Source organism: Cetorhinus maximus, chromosome 7 (assembly GCF_964194155.1).
Source record: "Cetorhinus maximus chromosome 7, sCetMax3.hap1.1, whole genome shotgun sequence".
Classification (NCBI taxonomy): Eukaryota; Metazoa; Chordata; class Chondrichthyes; order Lamniformes; family Cetorhinidae; genus Cetorhinus; species Cetorhinus maximus.
Genome location: NC_135885.1, coordinates 39,927,087 through 39,947,909, shown reverse-complemented (window position 1 = coordinate 39,947,909; position 20,823 = coordinate 39,927,087). Strand labels below are relative to the sequence as shown.

At 41.1% G+C, this 20,823-nt stretch overlaps 1 protein-coding gene across 1 annotated transcript in view; it reads right to left on the bottom strand.

Annotated features, from left to right (window-relative positions):
- ubl3a (ubiquitin-like 3a) overlaps positions 1 to 20,823 on the bottom strand; it is a 96,575-nt gene that overhangs the window by 8,317 nt on the left and 67,435 nt on the right. Inside the window, exons 2-3 of the mRNA XM_078545373.1 lie at positions 16,589 to 16,697; positions 5,632 to 5,718 (exon numbers count right to left, since the gene is read on the bottom strand). Coding sequence (XP_078401499.1) covers positions 5,632 to 5,718; positions 16,589 to 16,697 — 196 coding nt within the window. The remainder of the gene's footprint in view (positions 1 to 5,631; positions 5,719 to 16,588; positions 16,698 to 20,823) is intronic.

The window sequence follows — 20,823 nt, the reverse complement described above, 5'->3', positions numbered from 1 at the left end:
GCTTTCCTCCCCTTGTTCTGTTCAGCTCCAATCAGTCAGACATCCTCTGGTATTTGGATATAGCCTTTTTGTCATTCTAACTCACTCATTATTGCTTCCCTTGTTTTATGTCATTGTCACTTCAATGAATTATCTCCTGTCCTTCACCTAACCAAAATATTTTTGTTTTCTCTTCCCCATGTAAAGTTTTGTTCCTCCTTTGAAGTTATTCATTTGTAGCATTTTCATGTTCTGATGAAGTCTCTACACAACTGCTGCCTGACCAATGAAATGTTTCTAGCGTTTTTATCTGTTATCTCATTCTATTAGCATCTTTTCTACCAAACCCTTACAGCAAGTAATCATTTAATACATCAACTTTTTTTTCAGCCCAGGTTGCATCTTAGATCTTTGATAAATCTCTTGCTTTTACAATTCTACAGGTGAGCTTTTAAATCCAGATCTTATCATTTCTTAAGTTTACATTCTACCAGTGCAATAAAGCCTAAGTGAGGGAGTAGATGAGCTGTGGCTCCATTATCCCTGCTCAGTGCCTGAGGCCTGCTGAGCTTGGCATCCCTCAGAACCCTGGGTCCAATATATCTGTAATTATCTCTTGCTCTGGCCTCCATACTACTTTTGTAATCTTTGGTATCCCTCAATGCTACAGTGTTTCCACTGTCTGATCACCCTTACTGAAAACTCTCCTTTCTACTGCTGTGATGTCTCTTATTAATATTGTTGCTCCTCCTCCTTTCCCAATCTTTTCTAAAGATCCTATAGCCAATCATATCCAGCTTATAGTTCAGTCTCTTTTATAGCTAACTATATCATTTATGCTTCTAACTCATCAGTTTCATTTCCTACACTATGTGCATTTTGTGCACAGAGTTCTTATTTGGAATCAGAGCCATTATGGCACAAAAGGAAGTCATGCGGCCAATCAAGTCTATGCCAGCTTTCTGTAGAGCAATCCAGTCGGTCCATTCTCCCACTCTATCCGTGTAGCCCTCCAAGTTTATTTTCCTCAAATCTCCATTCAACTTTCTTTTAATATCATTGATTGTTTCTGTTTCCATCACCCTCATGGGCAGTGAGTTCCAGGTAATTATCACTTACTGTATAAAAAGTTCCCCTCATATCCCCCTGCATCTCAAAATCTTAAATCTGTGTTCCCTAGTCCATGTGCCATCAGCTAATGGGAACAGATTTTCTTTGCTTACCGTATATTAGTCTGTCATAATCTTCTACATCTCTATCAAATCTCCCCTCAATCTCCTTTGTTTCATGTCCCGGCTATTCCAACTTAATCTTGTAGCTAAAATTCCTCATCCCTGGAACCATTCTGGTAAATCTCCTTTGCACCCTCTCAAAGACTCTCACATCCATCCTAACATGTGGTGACCAGAACTAAATGCTATACTCTTATTGTGGCCTAACCAGAGTTTTATTAAGGGTTCAGCATTGCCATGAAAGTATAATAATTTTCAGAGTATTTTTCTGGTTTATTGTAAATAGATTTATGGGGGTAAGAATAGTTGGGTCTGTGTGTGATTTAATTACATTTGGAGTAAAGTAGACTGCAAGCTTTAACTCATCAAAAGAAGCTAGGTGCTTGATATGCTAATGAGTAAACATGGATGCTGGCTTAGCATGTAAGGTGTGAAGGGAATTTGCATTTTTAGATAAATGAAGGGAGATTTGGATTTCAAAGCGATCACCATCTGTTTACAACTAGTCAGATAAGCAAAGCTAAGGAAGGTGTTTATTTTTCCCCAAAGGTCACTGACAATAAATAGTAGCAACATGGAAGTCATTATATCGTGAGGAAGATACAAAGACATATGGGACAATAGAATTTATATATTAAGAGAGAAACATATATAAAGGAGTATGAAGGGCTATGTAAGAGGAGAAGGCCATGTGAGATCTAACAGAAGTGTGTGAAATAGCTTTAATGAAGCCTCCAGGATTTGTGCATAAGTCTGCTGTCTACGGAAACTGAAGCTGTATAAAAGCCATTTGGAATTCCACTGTCCAGGGTATTGTGTTAATTTGCTGGATCTGTTTAAAATCTAAAATCTATTTTTGGACCGTTACCTCAAAGTCAGGTTAATTAGAAATTTTAGGAATTATTATAGTAGTAATTGTAGTCTTATGTATGTGCTTGACATCTTTTATTTGGTTAATAAATATTTCAATTTAATTTTTAAAAATGTCTAAAAGTCTTGGTGGACTTTTTACTTCTGAATTCAGTGCAAGCATCTCGAAATAAACATAAATTGCAAAGCTGTTGCGATATCGCGACCAAGTTTCCCTCGTGGATTTGGTCCGCCTGGCACACATCATCTGCTGCTTCATAACAAGCATAAATCAATGCACATAAACTCCAGGTCCCTCTATCCCTGCACATTCTTTAGAACTGTGCCATTAAACCTATATTGCCTTTCCCTATCCCTTCTCCCAGAATGCATTACCTCACACCTCTGTATTAAATTCCATCTGCCTCATATCTGCCCATTTTGCTAGCCTATGTTGTGTTGCAGTCGATTGGTATCATCTTCACTCTGTCATTCCTTTGGTACCATTAGTAAATTTTGATATTTTACTGTGTATTCAAAAATATATATTTTTATATATCAAAAAAGCCCTCACCCTGCCCATATATCCAGTTGGTTTTGAGGCTTGCACTAATTAGCTTACATTGTTTAAAAAGGCCAATCACCACTTCCTTAATGGGTAATAAATGCAAGCTTTTCTTTTTTAAAAAATGTACCTTTAACATAGCATATCCCAATGCACTTCACAGTAGAAGGGATAAATCAAGCATGGATTATGCCAGAGTTATGAATGGTGAGCAAAGAAAAAAGTTTAAAATATAGGTTTTGAAGTTGGGAAAAATGAAGCAAGGCAAAAGAGCAGGGGAGAATTCCCAAGCACAGGACAGTAACAGCTAAATGTTTTATCATCAATGATGGAGTTGGCGGTGAGAGGGATGGAAGAATGAATATCAGTTTAGACTTAGAGCGTGAGCTGGGCTTGAGGAATTGAGAAAGATGAAACGATAGGGTGTAGGGGGATCACAGAAGTAAGAAATTTGAAATTAATTCACTGATGATGGATGGCAAGGAAAGAGGCAATGTGCGGCTACAACTTAATATGGGGTAAGATGCAAATGGGTTGAGTTCATGCTTATGTAGAGAGGAGATCAGGAAGGCTGTGAACAGAGCAAGGAATCAAGTATGGGGTAATAAAGGAAGAAAGAGGGAAACTATGCTTGGGGATGTAGAAATAGGCTGTCAGAGATAAGACTGGACAAAGGGTTTGAAGTTCAAGGATGATTAGGACACACAAGTTGGGCAGGTTAAGGGTTAGCTTAAAAGAACGTTAGGAACGGCTAAGGAAGCAGGAACTATTCTGATGGTTCTGGTGAGAGCTGAACTCTATGGCTTTAGTCATACTCAATATTTACTAGGAGGTAGTTTTAACTGATTCATAACAATGCCAGGCAGACATTCAGGCTGCACAACTAGTTGCCGACCTGAAGGTAGTGGAAAAAGCTAGGTGCCACAACACGCATGAAATCTAATTCTATTGTTGGAGGTGATGTTTGTGAGTGCAAGAAACAAGAGGGGTTGACAGGCCAGAGGAGAAGCCATTGCAGATGTGTTGGAAAGCGTTAAATGGTGCCAAGGAACTGGATCACACAGGAGAAAGAGGGAAGAACTGACCGTATAGAAAGCTGCAGGAAGATTAAGCAAAAATAATGAATAGTGGTCACAGTGATAAGAATGTCACAAAAAGGAAAAGTTAATCAAAGTATAAAACTAGAAGTATTTGATAACTTCACCAAGACTTCATAATTCGATGTTGAAGGTCAGTATTTATAATACTAAAGAATTTCCATCAATTCCAAGTGACTGCCTTTAACTTCTAACTTTATCTGCAGAAGATAAGGCTGAAGCATTTGCTACAATTTTCAGCCAGAAGTGCCAAGTGGATGATCCATCTCGGCCTCCTCTGGTGGTCCCCAGCAACACAGATGCCAGTCTACAGCCAATTCAATTCACTCCATGTGATATCAAGAAACGGCTAAAGGCACTGGATAGTGCAAAGGCTAAGGAGCCTGACAATATTCCGGCAATAGTACTGAAGACTTGTGCTCTAGAACTTGCCGCGCCCCTAGCCAATTGTTCCAGTACAGGAACAACACTGGCAACTACCAGGCTATGTGGAAAATTGACCAGGTATGTCCTGTGCACAAAAAGTAGGACAAATCCAACCCAGCTAATTACCGCCCCTTCAGTTTACTCTCTATCATCAGTAAAGTATTGGAAGGGGTCATCAACAGTGCCATCAAGCAGCATTTGCTTAGCAACAACTTGCTCACTGACGTCCAGTTTGGGTTCCACCATGGCCACTCAGCTCCTGACCTCATTACAGCCTTGGTTCAAACGTGGACAAAAGAGCTGAACTCCCAAGGTGAGGTGAGAGTGACTGCCCTTGACATCAAGGCTGCATTTGACCAAGTGTAGCATCAAGGAGCCCTAGAAAATCTGGAGTCAACAGGAATCAGGGGGAACAAAGCACAAAGGAAGATGGTTTTGTGGCTGTTGGAAGTCAGTCACCTCAGCTCCAGGACATCACTGCTGGAGTTCCTCAGGCTAGTGTCCTTAGCCCAACCATCTTCAGCTGCTTCGTTAATGACCTTCCTTCCATCATAAGGTCAGAAGTGGGGATGTTCGCTGATGATTGCACGATGTTCAGCACCATTCGTGACTCCTCAGATACTGAAGCAGCCCATGTTCCAATGCAGCAAGACCTAGACAATATCCAGGCTTGGGTGACAAGTGGCAAGTAACATTTGCGCCACACAAGTGCCAGGCAATGACCATCTCCAACAAGGCAGAATCCAACCATTGTCTCTTGACAGTCAATAGCATTACCATCACTGAATCCCCCACTATCAACATCCTTGGGGGGTTACCATTGACCAAAACCTGAACTGGACTAGCCATATAAATACTGTGGCTACAAGCGCACAAGTAACACACCTCCTGACTCCCCAGAGCCTGTCCATCATCTACAAGGCACAAATCAGGAGTGTGAAGGAATACTCCCCACTTGCCTGGATGAGTGCAGCTCCCATAACACTCAAGAAGTTTGACACTGTCCCGGACAAAGCAGCCCGCTTGATTGGCACCCCATCCATGAACATTCACTCCCTCCACCACCGACACAGTAATAGCATTGTGTACCATCTACAAGATGCATTGCAGGGATTCACCAAGCCTCCTTAGATAGCACCTTCCAAACCCATGACCGCTATCATCTGGAAGGACAAGGGCAGCAGGCAGATGGGAACACCACCACCTAGAAGTTCCCTTCGAAGTCACTCACTATCCTGACTTGGAAATATATCGCTGTTCCTTCACTGTCGCTGGGTCAAAATCTGGGAACTCCCTTACTAACAGCACTGTGGATGTACTTACACCACATGGACTGTAGTGGTTCAAGAAGGCAACTCCCCACCACCTTCTCAAGGACAGCTAGGGTTAGGCAATAAATGCTGGCCTAGCCAGCGAAGCCCAAGTCCCGTGAATGAATTAAAAAAACAACTTTCCCGAATGCTACACACAATAGTTTTCTTACCTCCTAGAGTTACGTTTCCATGTAGAAATCTCCCTTGGTAGATGAGCCTAAGAATGCTCGGACTGCTGACCAATTCATCTTCCCAATCTGAAGGGCAAATAAAAAGTTGTATTTTTAAATGCATGACTACATAAAAAAAGGAAAGACATGCAGAAGTTCTGGTTAATCTAAAGAGGCGGTGAATATACTGGCACAAGGAATCTAAATGGATTTCGAGAAGGAACTGGAGAGGTTATTGCCAATAAATGGAACTTAGAATTATTTGAAATCCAACAAGGGAAAATTACATGTAAGGTAAAGGCAAAATACTGCAGATGCTGGAAATCTGAAACAAAAACAAAAATGCTGGAAAAACTCAGGTCTGATATTGCATGTAGGTTGACTATATATACACTGAAGGTATTCTCCTTCCTGAAACAGTTTAGATAACTATACAATTATAACCAAAACACTACAAAATGACTAGTTTATTCCAGAGTAAAGGAATGCATAATGTAATTAATTCTATATTCTATACAATTACTCTAGTTAGTAAAAAATACAGAAAATGCTGGACAGTAGGTCTCTGGCATTTGAAAGAGAATTTAAGTCAATGTTCACTACCTTTTACCGGCTTCTTGGTGAGCCCTATAAATCTCATCTGGCTGAGAATAGAAAAGTTGGCTTATTAGTTTTGCACCAAAGAGGCAACACTGCTGCTGCAAAAAAAGGCCACCTGCACCATTAGCACTTAAGGGAAATAATGTTGGCATTAATGTCTGAGACTGAACTAGATCCTGACTAGATCCACCAGCACTCTAAAATCACTGTTCTTTTTCTTAGTTATTCAAATACGACGTGGGTTTATGTAGAGAACAAAATTTTGAGAGCCATAAATATAGTATCCATTATTGCTATCCATTTGTGACTATAATGTCCAATGTACCTATTTGTGAAAGAACCTAAAAAATAGGAGTGGCCATATTTCCCCTTGATCCTGCTATACCATTCAATAAGTTCATGGCTGAACTTCCACATCAATTCCACTTTCCTGCTCTATCCCCATATCCCTCGATTCCCTTAATGCCCCAAAATCTAGCAATTATAGCCCTAGATTGGCAAAAGAAGCAACAGTGACATGAGGAAAAACAGTTTCACACAGCAAATGGTTAAGAGCTGGAATGCACTGCCCGAGTGTGTGGGGTGACAGGTTCAATCGAGACATTCAAGAGGGAACTGGATTATTATTTGAAAAGGAGGAAGTGCAGGGTTATAGGTAAAGGCGGTGGAACTGGCACTAGGTGAATTTCTCCTTCGAAGTGCCAGCACACAATGGGCTATTGGCCACCATCTCTGCTGTAACCATTCTGCGATTCTGTGAATGTACTCGTCGACTGAGCACCCACAGCCCACTGAGGTAGAGAATTCCAAAGATTCACAGCCTTCTGAGTGAAGACATTTCTCATCCAAGTCCTAATTTTCCGACCTCTTATTTGGGGCTATGAAGATGCCATCCCCACCCCAAATTCTAAGATTTCCAGCCAGGGGACTCAACCTCTCAGCTTCTACCCACCTAGAGGTCAGAATTTTATACATTTTAATGAAATCAATTCTTCTAAACATCAGAGAATATAAGCCCATTCTACTCGATCTCTGATTCCTGAGATGAAGGGGCTGTCCTATGCAATCTAGTAAACCTTTGTTGCAGCTCCTCTAAGTCAAGTAAATCATTCCTTGGGTAAGGAGCCCAAGACTCTACACAGTAATCCAGGTGTGGTCTTGAAATCCTATATAGTTGCAATAAGACTCTTTACTCTTGTACTGCAAACCTCCTCCTCACCATCTCCACTTGCAATAAAGATTACGTATTTTTCCTTCTTAATTGCTTGCTGTACCTGCATGTTAATTTCTTGTGACCCTATACCCACCAAATATCAATATTTACTAGTCTCTCACCTTTTGAAACTATTCTCCTTTTCCATTCTTCCTACTGAAGTGGATAATGTCATACTTCCCCACATTATACCCAATATGCCGCCTTATCCACTCGCTTAACTGGTCTATATCTCCTTGCAGCCTTTATTTGTCCTCCTCACAGCTTACATCCCCACCTAGCTCTGTATCATCAGCAAACTTGGATATATCACATTTGGTCTCCTCATCTAAGTCATTGAGATAGATTGTAAATAGTTGAGACCCAAGCATTGATCCTTACAGCTCTCCACTGGTTACGCCTGAAAATGACCTGTTTCTTCCTACTGTTTTCTGTCCTTTAATTAATCCTCAACCCATTTTTTTTGTTCATTCATTCATGGGATGTGAGCTTCACTGGCTGGGCCAGCATTTATTGCCCATCCCTAGCTGCCCTTGAGAAGGTGATGGTGAGCTGCCTTCTTGAACCATGTGGTGTAGGTACACCCACAGTGCTGTTAGGAAGGGAGTTCCAGGATTTTGACCCAGCGACAGTGAAGGAACGGCGATATATTTCCAAGTCAGGATGGTGAGTGACTTGGAGGGGAACTTCCAGGTGGTGGTGTTCCCATCTATCTGCTGCCCTTGTCCTTCTAGGTGGTAGTGGTCATGGGTTTGGAAAGCACTGTCTAAGGAGCCTTGGTGAATTCCTGCAGTGTATCTTATATATTAGCAGTGCATGCTAATATATTGCCCCCAATCCCATGAGCCTTAATCTTGCACAACAACTGCTTGTGTGGCACCATACTGAATGCCTTCTGAAAATTCAAATACACTACATCCACTGGTTATCTGTTATCTACTAAGATAAAAGCAAAATACTGTTCTGGAGATCTAAAATAAAAACAGAAAATGGAATAAAAACAGAAAACCAACCTCCATCCCACCCAAAAGGGCCATCATCTTTCACTTGTTCAATGTTGTTCTTTCACAGAGTGCTGGCCCTTGCTGCTTTCTTACCTTTAAGCCACTCACTATCAGCACCGTTAGTCTTCACCACAACCATTAATAATCCCTTGGTCTTGTGTCCATGACATCTTTGTCAATCCCTCTTTAGCCCCCACCTATTGCTAACCTTCTATCCTGCTTTACATGCTCCACCCCCCTTAAACAATATAAATTCCATCACATCTACTTCTTTTTAGCTCTGAAGAGTCATATAGACTCAAAATGTTAACTCTGTTTCTCTCTCCACAGATGATGTCAGACTTGAGTTTTTCCAGCATTTTCTGTTTTTATTTCTCTTTTATCTACTCTAATTATACCCTCAAAAAACTCTAACAGATTTGTCAACCACAATTTGTCTTTCATAAAATTGTGTTGATTCTGCCTAATCATAATGTGATATTCCAAATGCCCTGTCACCACAACCTCAACAAAGGTTCTATCATTCCCCTACTACTGATGTCAGGCTAACTGGCCTATAACTCCCAGTTTTCCTTTTCTCTTCTATTTTAACAGTGGGGTTACAATTGCTACCTTCCAATCCACAAGGGCTATTCTAGAATTTAGGGAACTCCAGAAGGTTAAAACCAATACATCTACTATCTTTATAGCTACCTCTTTTAAAACCCAAGGATGTAGGCAATCAGGTACAGGGTATTTGTTGGCTTTTTGCCCAATTAATTTTTCCACTACCTTACAAAATTGTTTAACATCTCTGCCATTTCCTTATTTCCTATTATAAGTTCTCCTGCTGCTTCAAGGGACCCACATTCACTTTCATTAACTCTTCCTTTTAACATAGCTCCAAAAGCTCTTGCAACCTGTTTTTGTAGTTCTTGCTAGTTTAATCCATATTCTATTTTCTCTACCAACTTCTTGGCCATCCTTTGCTGATTCTTAAAACCCTTCCAATTCTAAGGCTTACTATTTATTTGGCAACATTTTAAGTCTCCTCTTTTAATCTAATATTATTCTTAACCTCTTGCATTAACCATGGATGGATTACTTTTCTAGTGGAGTTTATTCCTAAGGAATGTATATTTGTTGAAAATTATGAATTATTTCTTTAAATATTTACCATTGCGCATCTACTGTCATATCTTTTAATCCAATTTCCAAATTTATCTCAGCCAACACACCTCATGCATTTCTGTAATTGGATTTATTTAAGACCCCAGTTTCAGGCTTAGCCACATCACACTCAAACTTACTATAAAGTTCTATTGTATTATGAACTCTCTACTACAGAGGATCCTTCACAAGACTTCTAAATGCAATTGGTCATTTGGCAGTACAGAACTTGAGTATTGCTAAAAAAAAGAGACATGTCGAAGCTTTATGTCTTTCACTCATCAAGGCACTGCAAGATACCAATATAAGGCAGAAACAACAATTTATACTGCATGAGAAGAGTGCTGATTGGTTGGTAAGTCGACGCTTATAAGTAGAGGTGTTGCCACAGAGAATGCACCAGTGATGATGACTGACATTTAACTGCCAAGCATTGTTTAAATTTAAACCAGGCAGCTTGAGCCCGATTGGTCAAGGCATTGCCCTGGGGAATGAATCAGCGAATGGCTGCCACTTATTTTGTTTAGCTGAAACAGCATATTGTGTGCACATGTTCTTTCTGTCTGCAAAAAACAGGGCCCGTGTATTAATATATGTAGCTTCCAGTACACACAAGTGTGCCATACTGCAAGCTCGACTGACAATCTTATACTGTATGAGAAAAGAGTGCTGACAACCAATTTAAGTTGTTGTTCCCCCTCTTCCTAGTGGTACAATGGAAAATTCACATTCAAAGAGAAAGATATATATAAAGGAGAAAGGAGATTGCATGCAAGGCAGAGACATTTTAAGATCCATCAAGTGTGAGAAGCCTCCAGCCTGTAAACCTCAAGTCTATCTGCAAGGACACAGAGCTGAAAGAAACTCATTTTGAATGCGACTGTCCAGGGTGTGCTCTGCCAGGTGTCTCTTTAAACCTATAAGACTTACTGTTGCCTTAACGGGGGTGTAACCGAGAGATTAATTAGGGGATTTTGTGTAGTTACTGTAGTAGTAATTTTGTAGAGGTATGTATGTGTTTACAATCTTTCTTGATTTAATAACTGTTTAATTTAGTTTTATAAAAAACCTCGAGACGCGGTGGTTTTATTACTACTGAATTCAAAGCCTGCATCTCGAAACATACAAATTGTTAAAATGGGTTATGACAGTTGTTTCAAGTTAATTTGAACAACTCAGCCTTTACCATCAGCTGCGTCATATGAAGCAATCCATGCCCAAATGCAGCAAGACCTGGAAAATATCCAAACTTAGGCTGATAAGTGGCAAGTAACAGGTGCCAGACAATGACCATCTCCAACAAGAGAGAATCTAACCATCACCCCTTGACATTCAATGGCATTACCATCACTGAATGCCCCACTATCAACATCCTGGGGGGTTACCATTGACCAGAAACTGAACTGAATGAGCCATATAAACATCATAGCTACAAAAGCAGAGGCTAGGAATCCTGTGACGAGTAACTCACCTCCTGACTCCCCAAAGCATAGCCACCATCTACAAGGCACAAGTCAGGAGCGTGATGGAATACTCTCCACTTGCCTGGATGAGTGCAGTTCCAACAACACTCAAGAAGCTTGACAGCATCCAGGACAAAGCAGCCGGCTTGATTGTTACCCCTTCCACAAGTATTCACTCTCCCCATCACCAACGAACTGTGGCAGCAGTGTGTACCATCTACAAGATGCACTGCAGAAATTCACCAAGGCTCCTTAGGCAGCACCTTCCAAACCCACGACCACTGCCATCTAGAAGACAAGGGCAGCAGATACATGGGAACACCACGACCTGCAAGTTACCCTCCAAGTCACTCACCATCCTGACTTGGAAATATATCGCTGTTCCTTCACTGTTGCTGGGTCAAGATCCTGGAGCCTCCTCCCTAACAGCACTGTGGGTGTACCTACACCACAGGAACTGCAATGGTTCAAGAAGGCAGCTAACCACCACTTTCTCAAGGGCAATTAGAGATCGGCAATAAATGCTGGCCTAGCCAGCGAAGCCCACATCGCATAAATAAAAATATATTGGTATTTTGCGAACTATCCTGAGTGCAAGACAAAAAGCTTCGACGTGTCTTTTTTTCAGCAAATACAATACTAAATCTAAAATAGCCTGTTTTCTCATTGGTTTCTTGGCATATTGTTCTGAATGCATTGTATGAACCATTCTCCATCTTTTATCAATTTGCTTTGTGCAGTCAAATGAATGGCAGGTCCTTATTGCATTGCCCTTGTTACATGCTCCTTTAATTTACTGGATTTATACTTAAGCTGTCTAATACTATGAGTACTGTTAGGGGACCAGTATTTTCTGCGCTTTGTTGAAGCGCATAGCCCGACCCTATTACGATTTCTATTGAAACCGATAGCTTGAGATTCAAACTTCCAATTACTAGTTGAAAGAATGACCAGAAGATTTCCTGTTTTAAATCTTTTACTGGAAGAAATTGCTAAAATAAAAAACACTATTGACTAAACATTATTTTATTTTTGTGGGCAACTTACACTTTAACCTACAGAAACTACATTCTCCACGGAATTACAGTCCTTACAGCAAACAGTCCACAGATGCTTCTAGCTTCCAATGGGTTCGCACATCCCCGATTTGTTGAGTATTAACTTCCAGTGACCATCTCCAGGTGCTTTCCTTAGTTTTCGGAGAGCTTCTTAAATTCACAACCAGCTGTAAAGCCTGTTCTGATTATTTTTCTTCTCCCTGGCCATGCCAGGGGAAATCTCCCGGAATCCCTAGACAGCTACGGAATCTGTCTCTTCGACTAGAGACCGTCTCCTTCCCACATTCGGTTGTGGTAGCTTGCAAAGCCAAGCAGCCTCTCTTTTGGCTGACCACAAAGAACTGCTGTCTGCCTGAGATTACTTCTAAAATGAGAGAGTTGGGCTCTCTAGGATAGGTAATTAGCATTTTTATCTAGATACAAGGCTAATGTGTTTAATGTTGCTATGGGGAAGAGGACAGAAGAAGGCATTTTTGAGATTAGGTTATAGGCTTCCCTGCAGTGAACCTAGTGATTCTAGCATATAGCACTTTTCTGTTGTGAATGTAGAGTTGTCATATGAGTAACTTAAAAATATGATAAGTAACAGGAGAAAAATATCCTCTCAGTTCTTTATGGCTTTTGCAGCAAAATAGGATTGCAATTCTTTTACCATATACGTATTTACTACACACTCACCGACTCCCACAGCTATCTTGATTACACTTTCTCCCACGTCACTTCCCATAAGATCTACCAGTTTCTCCATTCTTCATTGCATCTGTCCTGAAGATGCAGCCTTCCACATTAGTGCTTCTGATGCATCTTCTTTTTCCGTTAACTGAGGGTTCCCCTCCACCATTGACAGACCCATCAAACACATTCATCTCATTTTCCACACTTCTGCCCTCATCCCCTCTCTCCCAGAACAGAAAGTGTGCTTTCTGTTGTCCTCGCCTTCCATCCCACCAGCCTTCACATTCAACAGAACACGCTTATCTCCAATGCGATGTTACCATCAAACACATCTTCACCTTTCCTCCTCTCTCAGGATTCTAAAAGGACCATTCCCTCTGAGATACCCTGGTCCACTCTACCATCACCCCCTTCCTATACAGTGCAGCAGATGCAATATCTGTCCTTTCACCTCCTCCCTTCCCACTGCTCAGGGAGCCAAACACTCCTTCAATTTACTTGCGAGTCTTTCAATTTCATACCATATTCATTGCTCTCGATACAGCCTCCTCTACAATGGAGGGACCAAATGCAGATTTGGTGATCGTTTTGCCAAACACCTCCATTCAGTCTGCAAACCCTGAGTTACCAGTTGCTTGCCACTTTAATTCTCCACCTCGCTCCCACACTGACCTCTCTGTCCTCCTATATTTTTCCAATGAAGCTCAATGGAAACTCAAGGAACAGCACCTAATTTTTCCATTAAGCACTTGGCAACCATCAGGATTGAACATATTGAGTTCAACAATTTCAAATCGTAACCACTTTACCCACTTGTTTGGACAGCAGATGCTGGTAATGGTTCTGCTGTTCATTTCACCACATCTTCTTTTCACTCCCTCACTTGCCCTCCCTTAGTTTATTCCTCCCTTTCCCCGTGCCTGCTTAAAACCTGTTCCACATCAGAAGCATCTTCCAGTTCAGATGAAAGGTTGAAAGGTCACTGGCCTGAAACATTAACTATGTTGCTTTCCCCACAGATGCTGCCTGACCAGGATTCCCTAATTATATTTATAATTCATTTTTTTGTTCAGGATATACAGTGAATATGGAAAATACGTTGTCACTATTATTCTCATCTGATGTAACCAATACCATAAGATGATTAAGTATGGTTATGACTCTATTTTTCTGTTTAGCAGATTTTAAAAAAGACACCACAATGCCCAATTGTGTCAAATTCAAGATCTCTTCAACACTGGGATATAATGATAAAATAAACTTAAAATGCAAGCGCAAGATGTACTTAAATTCTAGGTCTGCCAAATGGGTAGAGAGAAAAAAAAGCAGATTCTGTCAGATGTGTTAGAAAATATTACCTCTAACTAAAGCAGTTAAAACTGAACTATGCAGCAGGTATGAAGCCACAAAAAAAAGTTTCAGTGATATATAGAACAGAGAGTTCACCATTTTTCTACTGGTTCCGCTGTTTAATATCAGCTTTCTTACAGCTCTTCAAAAGAGACCAGGTGTGTTTTCTTACAACTACCTTGATAGCACTAACATTATTTTCCATTTCAATAATTTCATTAAGAATCCCTTTATAGATACTTGATTTTATAAGATGACATGAATTCTGCAACTGGACATCCTGTCTGTACTAGGAAGATTTGGTTAAGACAAAACGATTATAAATTTAATTGTTGTTTGCAGATTCTCTTTACAACTATGAATCCACATTACTTTTCGGGCTGGAACATGATGCCATGTATTGCTGACCTCTGCAGGAAATGGTGGCAACATTTCTGTGATTAGGGCACTCTGAAGCACACTGCCAATGTGGAAAATTCAAAAATAAATTGTTCCTACCAACATATGCAGACGTTATCTGTTGCAGCGGTTACAGCTTGTAACCTGAACATATTCTTTAAGCCTTTCACTGGCCATATCCTTCTAGAATAGTTTGGCACTCTCATTGTGAAATTTATATAATCTACAACCAACTTTTACTGAGAGATTAACAATTTTTAAAAAAAAATTGCACCTAATAGATCACATCCCAGATCTTTAAAGTTTCTAATAAAATGTCTATAAAAGTAGTCTAATACCTTCTTGGTACAGTTTGTTCGGATTCACTGGTAAGGACCAAGTTATTGACTTTCATAACAAATCAAAGTTGATGAGAAAAAGATTTTGGTGCATTATCTGAAGAACAGGGCCGCGCAAGGGTATTTGAACCCCTGGGCGTACCTTCAGCCTGACGACTATTCTCCCCAATATTCTGAGGCGTTGACAGAAGTGACAGCACGGAAAGCAGGCGGAAATGACGTCAAAGTTGGCAGCAAGGCGCAAGCTGGTTTGAAGCGGAGGTAACTCCTGGGAACCCGGTATGGGTTTAAGGAGCAGGTTAACTTGGGTATTCACTGCCTTCACATTGGGAACTCAAAACTCCCTGCTGTGTGAACACACCTAAGCAACGAGCAGACTGTGGGTTAAAGCTCTGCTGTTTAACTTCCAGTCATAGTCATTCATAGAAATAATGTGGCAACGTTTGCAGCAAACCTCAAAAACAAATCACCGACCCGATCAGAAGTAAAGTGATCTGAACCCCCACTCACAGCCAATGCAACTGGACTAATGCTTGCTATTCATGCCTGATCCCTCAATGAAAATCAAATCTCAACAATCCCATTGCAACCCGCCAAAATCCAGTCAATCATAGTTCTCTTGGCTGGGGTTTCGGTTTAATAAGGTTTGAGTTCGATTGGGTGGCACTGCACTGAATTGGATGTCACTGTGTGGCACTCCTGCAGTCCTAGGTGAGCACCTAGTTCGCCTCATGGGAGCACCGGCCCTGCTGAAGAGCAGGTATAGCAACTTAGAAATACTTCTTGCTGTAGGTGCTTCACAGGAGCAATTCTTCCATGCGGAATTTGATGTCAGTAATGCACATCAAGAACAAATAAAAAAATCATATAGAAGGACTGCTACTGAAGATTAATTCTGACCCACAGGAAAAGGAAAGAGAAACCTCTTGATGCTTCTAGCTGAGGTTTTGATGCATTTTTATGATTCTACAGCACTATGATATTGTCAACATTCTTTTGACCCTTCCACAATGCACACTCATGTTTTATTACATTTGATGTACTGTAAAACTGAAGCTTTAGAAATACCCAGTGGCCTTTTAAGAACGCAATCTGCCTATTACATTAAAAACATCTGCAGGTTATAAATAACCTACATAATCCTACCATCACCTACAGAAGTAAGGAAAATATACAGGACTGAAAGCGTCTTTTTCATGGTAACACAAATATGCCTGTAGCCTTAAAAGTATAGATTTGATATCTTAATTTTCAGCTATTTAAAAACCCTGGTATGATAAAGATTACACCAGGGTTAAATAAATGTAAGAAGTTTTTCACTGTATGAATATAGTTGAAGGAAAACCGGTTTCCATTCCTTGCCTCATCCTAAAAGGCACTGTTGATATGCGAAAATATGGGTCAACAGTACTGCAATTGGGATAAGAAAGCCAATCTCGAGTTTTACACCTGCAGTTCCCATATAGAAGCAGACCCCGAAGTGCCTAGAGAGAAATGCTAGTTCACCTCCCAAATGTATAAGTGATGGGGGGGATGCAGGGATATTACTCTCCTGAAAATAAATTTAGTTGAAGCATGGAGATAAAAATGTTTGCAGAAAAGCCTGCGACATTCTCTGGGGATGGAGCAGCAGTTATAAAATGGGCCCAGATTCGATTCAAAGGCTACCATGCACACAAAAGTCATAAATCACAATACAACTACTCACCCATCGGCCAGTTTTCGTAGACATGTTTGGCAATGTCTGCTGCTGAATCATTGGGTGAAAACAGAAATTCTTTTGTTTTTCCACTCACCAAAATGAGTCGCAAGTTAATCTGTTTAAAAGGAAAATACAACACTTCAATACAGCATGGAGAAGCAAACTGTAGTTGTTGATCAATGCTCAAAATTAATGCTACTGAACCATTAGATATCAGGAACACCAGATGATAAGTCACTGGTCTGCACAACCAAAGAAATGCAATGAATATTCCAAATTAAAAAAACTTATAGATTAACATTCAGTAGACAAGATGCTTCTAGCACGTGAATGCAAAATACAGCCAGCTTGTGTGGCCGCTGGAACAGTTTTAAAAAGGGAGGGAAAAATAACTTGCATTTATATAGTGCCTTTAATGACCTCAGGATATTCCAAAGCACTCTACAGGCAATGAAATACTTTTGAATCATAGTCACTGTTGTAACGTGAACACGACAGCCAAACTGGGCACAGCAAGGCCCCACAAACAGCAATAAGATACCGACCTGATAATCTGTTCTTAGTGATGTTGGTTAAGGCAATAAATATTGTCCACAATGCCAGGGAGAGCTCCCTGCTTTTCTTTGGAAAATTCAATGGAATTTTTTTGCGTCCACCTGAGGGATTGATTTAATGCCTTATCCAAAATATGTCAACTTTGTCAGTGCAGAACTCCCTCAGTACTGCATTGAAGTGTCAGCATGCATTATATGCTGAGAGTGGGGCTTCAATCAATAACCTACTGACTCAGAGGTGAGATTGCCATCACCGAGCCAAGCCTACCACCTTGACTGAGGGATCTAAAGCCAGGAAATTGCAGCTGCAATGTAACACATACACCTGTGCATACAACTACTGGAAATATTCATGATTGACAGCCTGGCTGCCAATTCACAGGGCTTTGAATTAAAGTTTTGATTTAAACGTGCATGTTTAAAGTAGAATATTTTGTTAACATCAAGTACTTACTGGTGAAAATATTTAGTAAAGAAGGAAGTACGGCATAAAGGAAACATATTTCAAGGAACCAATCTAAAAACACTTCTGCCTCTTACAAATTTCTTTGAATTATCTGTATAGTTGCACACACATCACCTTCACTTCCATATCCAGCCCCCAATAACAAGAGCATAAGATCTCATTCACAATAGGGAATGTCACAAAAAAATCTGCCAGTGCAAGAGAGTATAAACACCTAAGTTTAGCCAACACACACCAGATATCACTTCATTACAAATTCAAAACAATCTACCAGTCACTGATAACAGCCTAAAATTTGCACTGTTCAATTTGTAATTACAGTAATTAATCTCAGTCAGTAACAATTCAATTATCTGGCCTTAACAGCTCCACCAGAGCAGAATACCTCACTGTATTTTATGTAAGTAACACACTGAATTATCACAATCCTTACTTTGCAGGAGGCCACCATTTGGTCCATCAAGTCTGCACTGGCTCTCTGAAAGAACATTCTACTTAGTCCCACTCCCCTGCCTTATCCCCGTAACCTTGCACATCCTCTCTTTTCAGATAACAATCCAATTCCTTTTTGAATACCTCAGTTGCATCTGCCCCCACCAGCCTCTCAGGAAATTTGTTCTAGACTCCAACTACCCTTTGGGTGAAAAAAATTTTCCTCATCACTTTTACCAATTATTTTGAATCTGTGTCCTCTAGTTCTTGATGCTCCCTTGAGTGGGAACAGTTTCTCACTATTTATCCTGTCCATACCCCACAGGATCTTGAATACCTCTATCAAGTCTCCTCTCAACCTTCTTTTCTCCAGAGAAAACAGTCCCAACCTCTCCAATCTATAGCTACAGTTCTTCATTCCTGGAGTCATTGTTGTGAATCTCCTCTGTACACTTTCCAATGCCTTCACATCCTTCCTCAAGTATGACACCCAGAAATGGACGCAGTACTCAAATGAGGTCTAACTAGTGTCTTATACAAGTTCAACATAACCTCCTTACTCTCATAATCAATGCCCCTATTAATAAAGCCTAATACACTATATGCCTTATTAACTGCTCTCTCAACATGCCTTGCCATCTTCAATGACTTATGTAAATATACACCGAGGTTCCCCTGTTCCTGCACCTCCTTTAGAATTTCTTCTTTTATTTTATACAGTCTGTCCATGCTCTTCCTGCCAAAATGAATTACCTCGCACATCTCTGCATTGAACGTCATCGGCTACTTGTCTGCCCAATCCACCAACATGTCTATGTCCTTATGGAGTTCAAGACTATCCTCATCACAGATGACAACGTTTCCAATCTTAGTATCATCTGCAAATTTTGAAATCATGCCCTGAACACTTCAGCAGCACATCATCCAACTCTTAATATTTAAATAACGTTGGCTATTCCTCAAGAGGTAGGAAACATGTTGCCTAAACAATCCTTAAAAAAGTCTTAATAAATATTCTCAAAACCATTAGGATCTGAAAGTCCTATTTGTGTACTTCCAAGACAAAGTGTTTTTATAACTAAGTTCATTATAAAAGAAAGTAAGGAGGCCAAGTGGCTCTATGGGTACCCGCATGGGCCCCAGCTATGCCTGTCTCTTTATGGGGTATGTGGAACATTCCTTGTTCCAGTCCTACTCCAGCCCCCTCCCACAACTCTTTCTCCGGTACATCGATGATTACTTCGGTGCTGCTCATGCTCTCGTTGGGACCTGGAAAATTTTATTAATTTTGCTTCCAATTTCCACCCCTCCATCATTTTCACATGGTCCATCTCTGACAGTTCCCTTCCCTTCCTTGACCTCTCTGTCTCAATTTCTGGTGATAGACTGTCCACCAATATCCATTACAAGCCTACCGACTCCCACAGCTACCTCGACTACAGCTCCTCACACCCCACTTCCTATAAGGATTCCATCCCATTCTCTCAGTTCCTTCGCCTCCGTCGCATCTGTTCTGATGATGCTACCTTCAAAAACAGTTGCTCTGTCATGTCCTCCTTCTTACTTAACCGAGGTTTTCCACCCACGGTCGTTGACAGCGCCCTCAACCGTGTCCGGCCCATCTCCCGCGCATCTGCCCTCACGCCTTCTCCTCCCTCCCAGAAACATGATAGGGTCCCCCTTGTCCTCACTTATCACCCCACCAGCCTCCGAATTCAAAGGATCATCCTCTGCCATTTCCGCCGACTCCAGCATGATGCCACCACCAAACACATACCTTCCCTTCACCCCCCCCGGCGGCATTCCGTAGGGATCGTTCCCTCCGGGACACCCTGGTTCACTCCTCCATCACGCCCTACTCCTCAACCCCCACCTATGGCACCTCCCCATGCCCACGCAGAAGATGCAACACCTGCCCCTTCACTTCCTCTCTCCTCACCGTCCAAGGGCCCAAACACTCCTTTCAAGTGAAGCAGCATTTCACTTGCATTTCCCTTAACTTAGTCTACTGCATTCGTTGCTCCCAATGCGGTCTCCTCTACATTGGAGACACCAAATGTAAACTGGGCGACCGCTTTGCAGAACACCTGCGGTCTGTCTGCAAGAAAGACCCAAACCTCCCTGTCGCTTGCCATTTCAACACTCCACCCTGCTCTCTTGCCCACATGTCTGTCCTTGGCTTGCTGCATTGTTCCAGTGAAGCTCAACGTAAACTGGAGGAACAGCACCTCATCTTCCGACTAGGCACTTTACAGCCTTCCGGACTGAATATTGAATTCAACAACTTTAGATCTTGAACTCCCTCCTCCATCCCCACCACCTTTCCGTTTCTTCCCCCTTCCTTTTGTTTTTTTCCAATAATTTATATAGATTTTTCTTTTCCCACCTATTTCCATTATTTTTAAATCTATACCTTTTATGCCCTGTTAGTCTTTCCACCCCACCCCCACTACAGCTGTACCTTGAGTGTCCTGCCATCCATTCTTAATTAGCACATTCGTTTAGATATCACCACCTTCAACACCTCTTTGTTCTTTTGTCTGTGACATCTTTTGATTATCTGCTCCTACCACTGCTTGCTTGTCCCTACAACCACATCCCTCCCCCTCCACCTTAAACCAGCTTATATTTCACCCCTCTCCTAATATTAAAAAAAATCATATTTCACCCCTCTCCTAATATTACTCAGTTCTGTTGAAGGGACATGAGGACTCGAAACGTCAACTCTTTTCTTCTCCGCCAATGCTGCCAGACCTGCTGAGTTTTTCCAGGTAGTTCTGTTTTTGTTT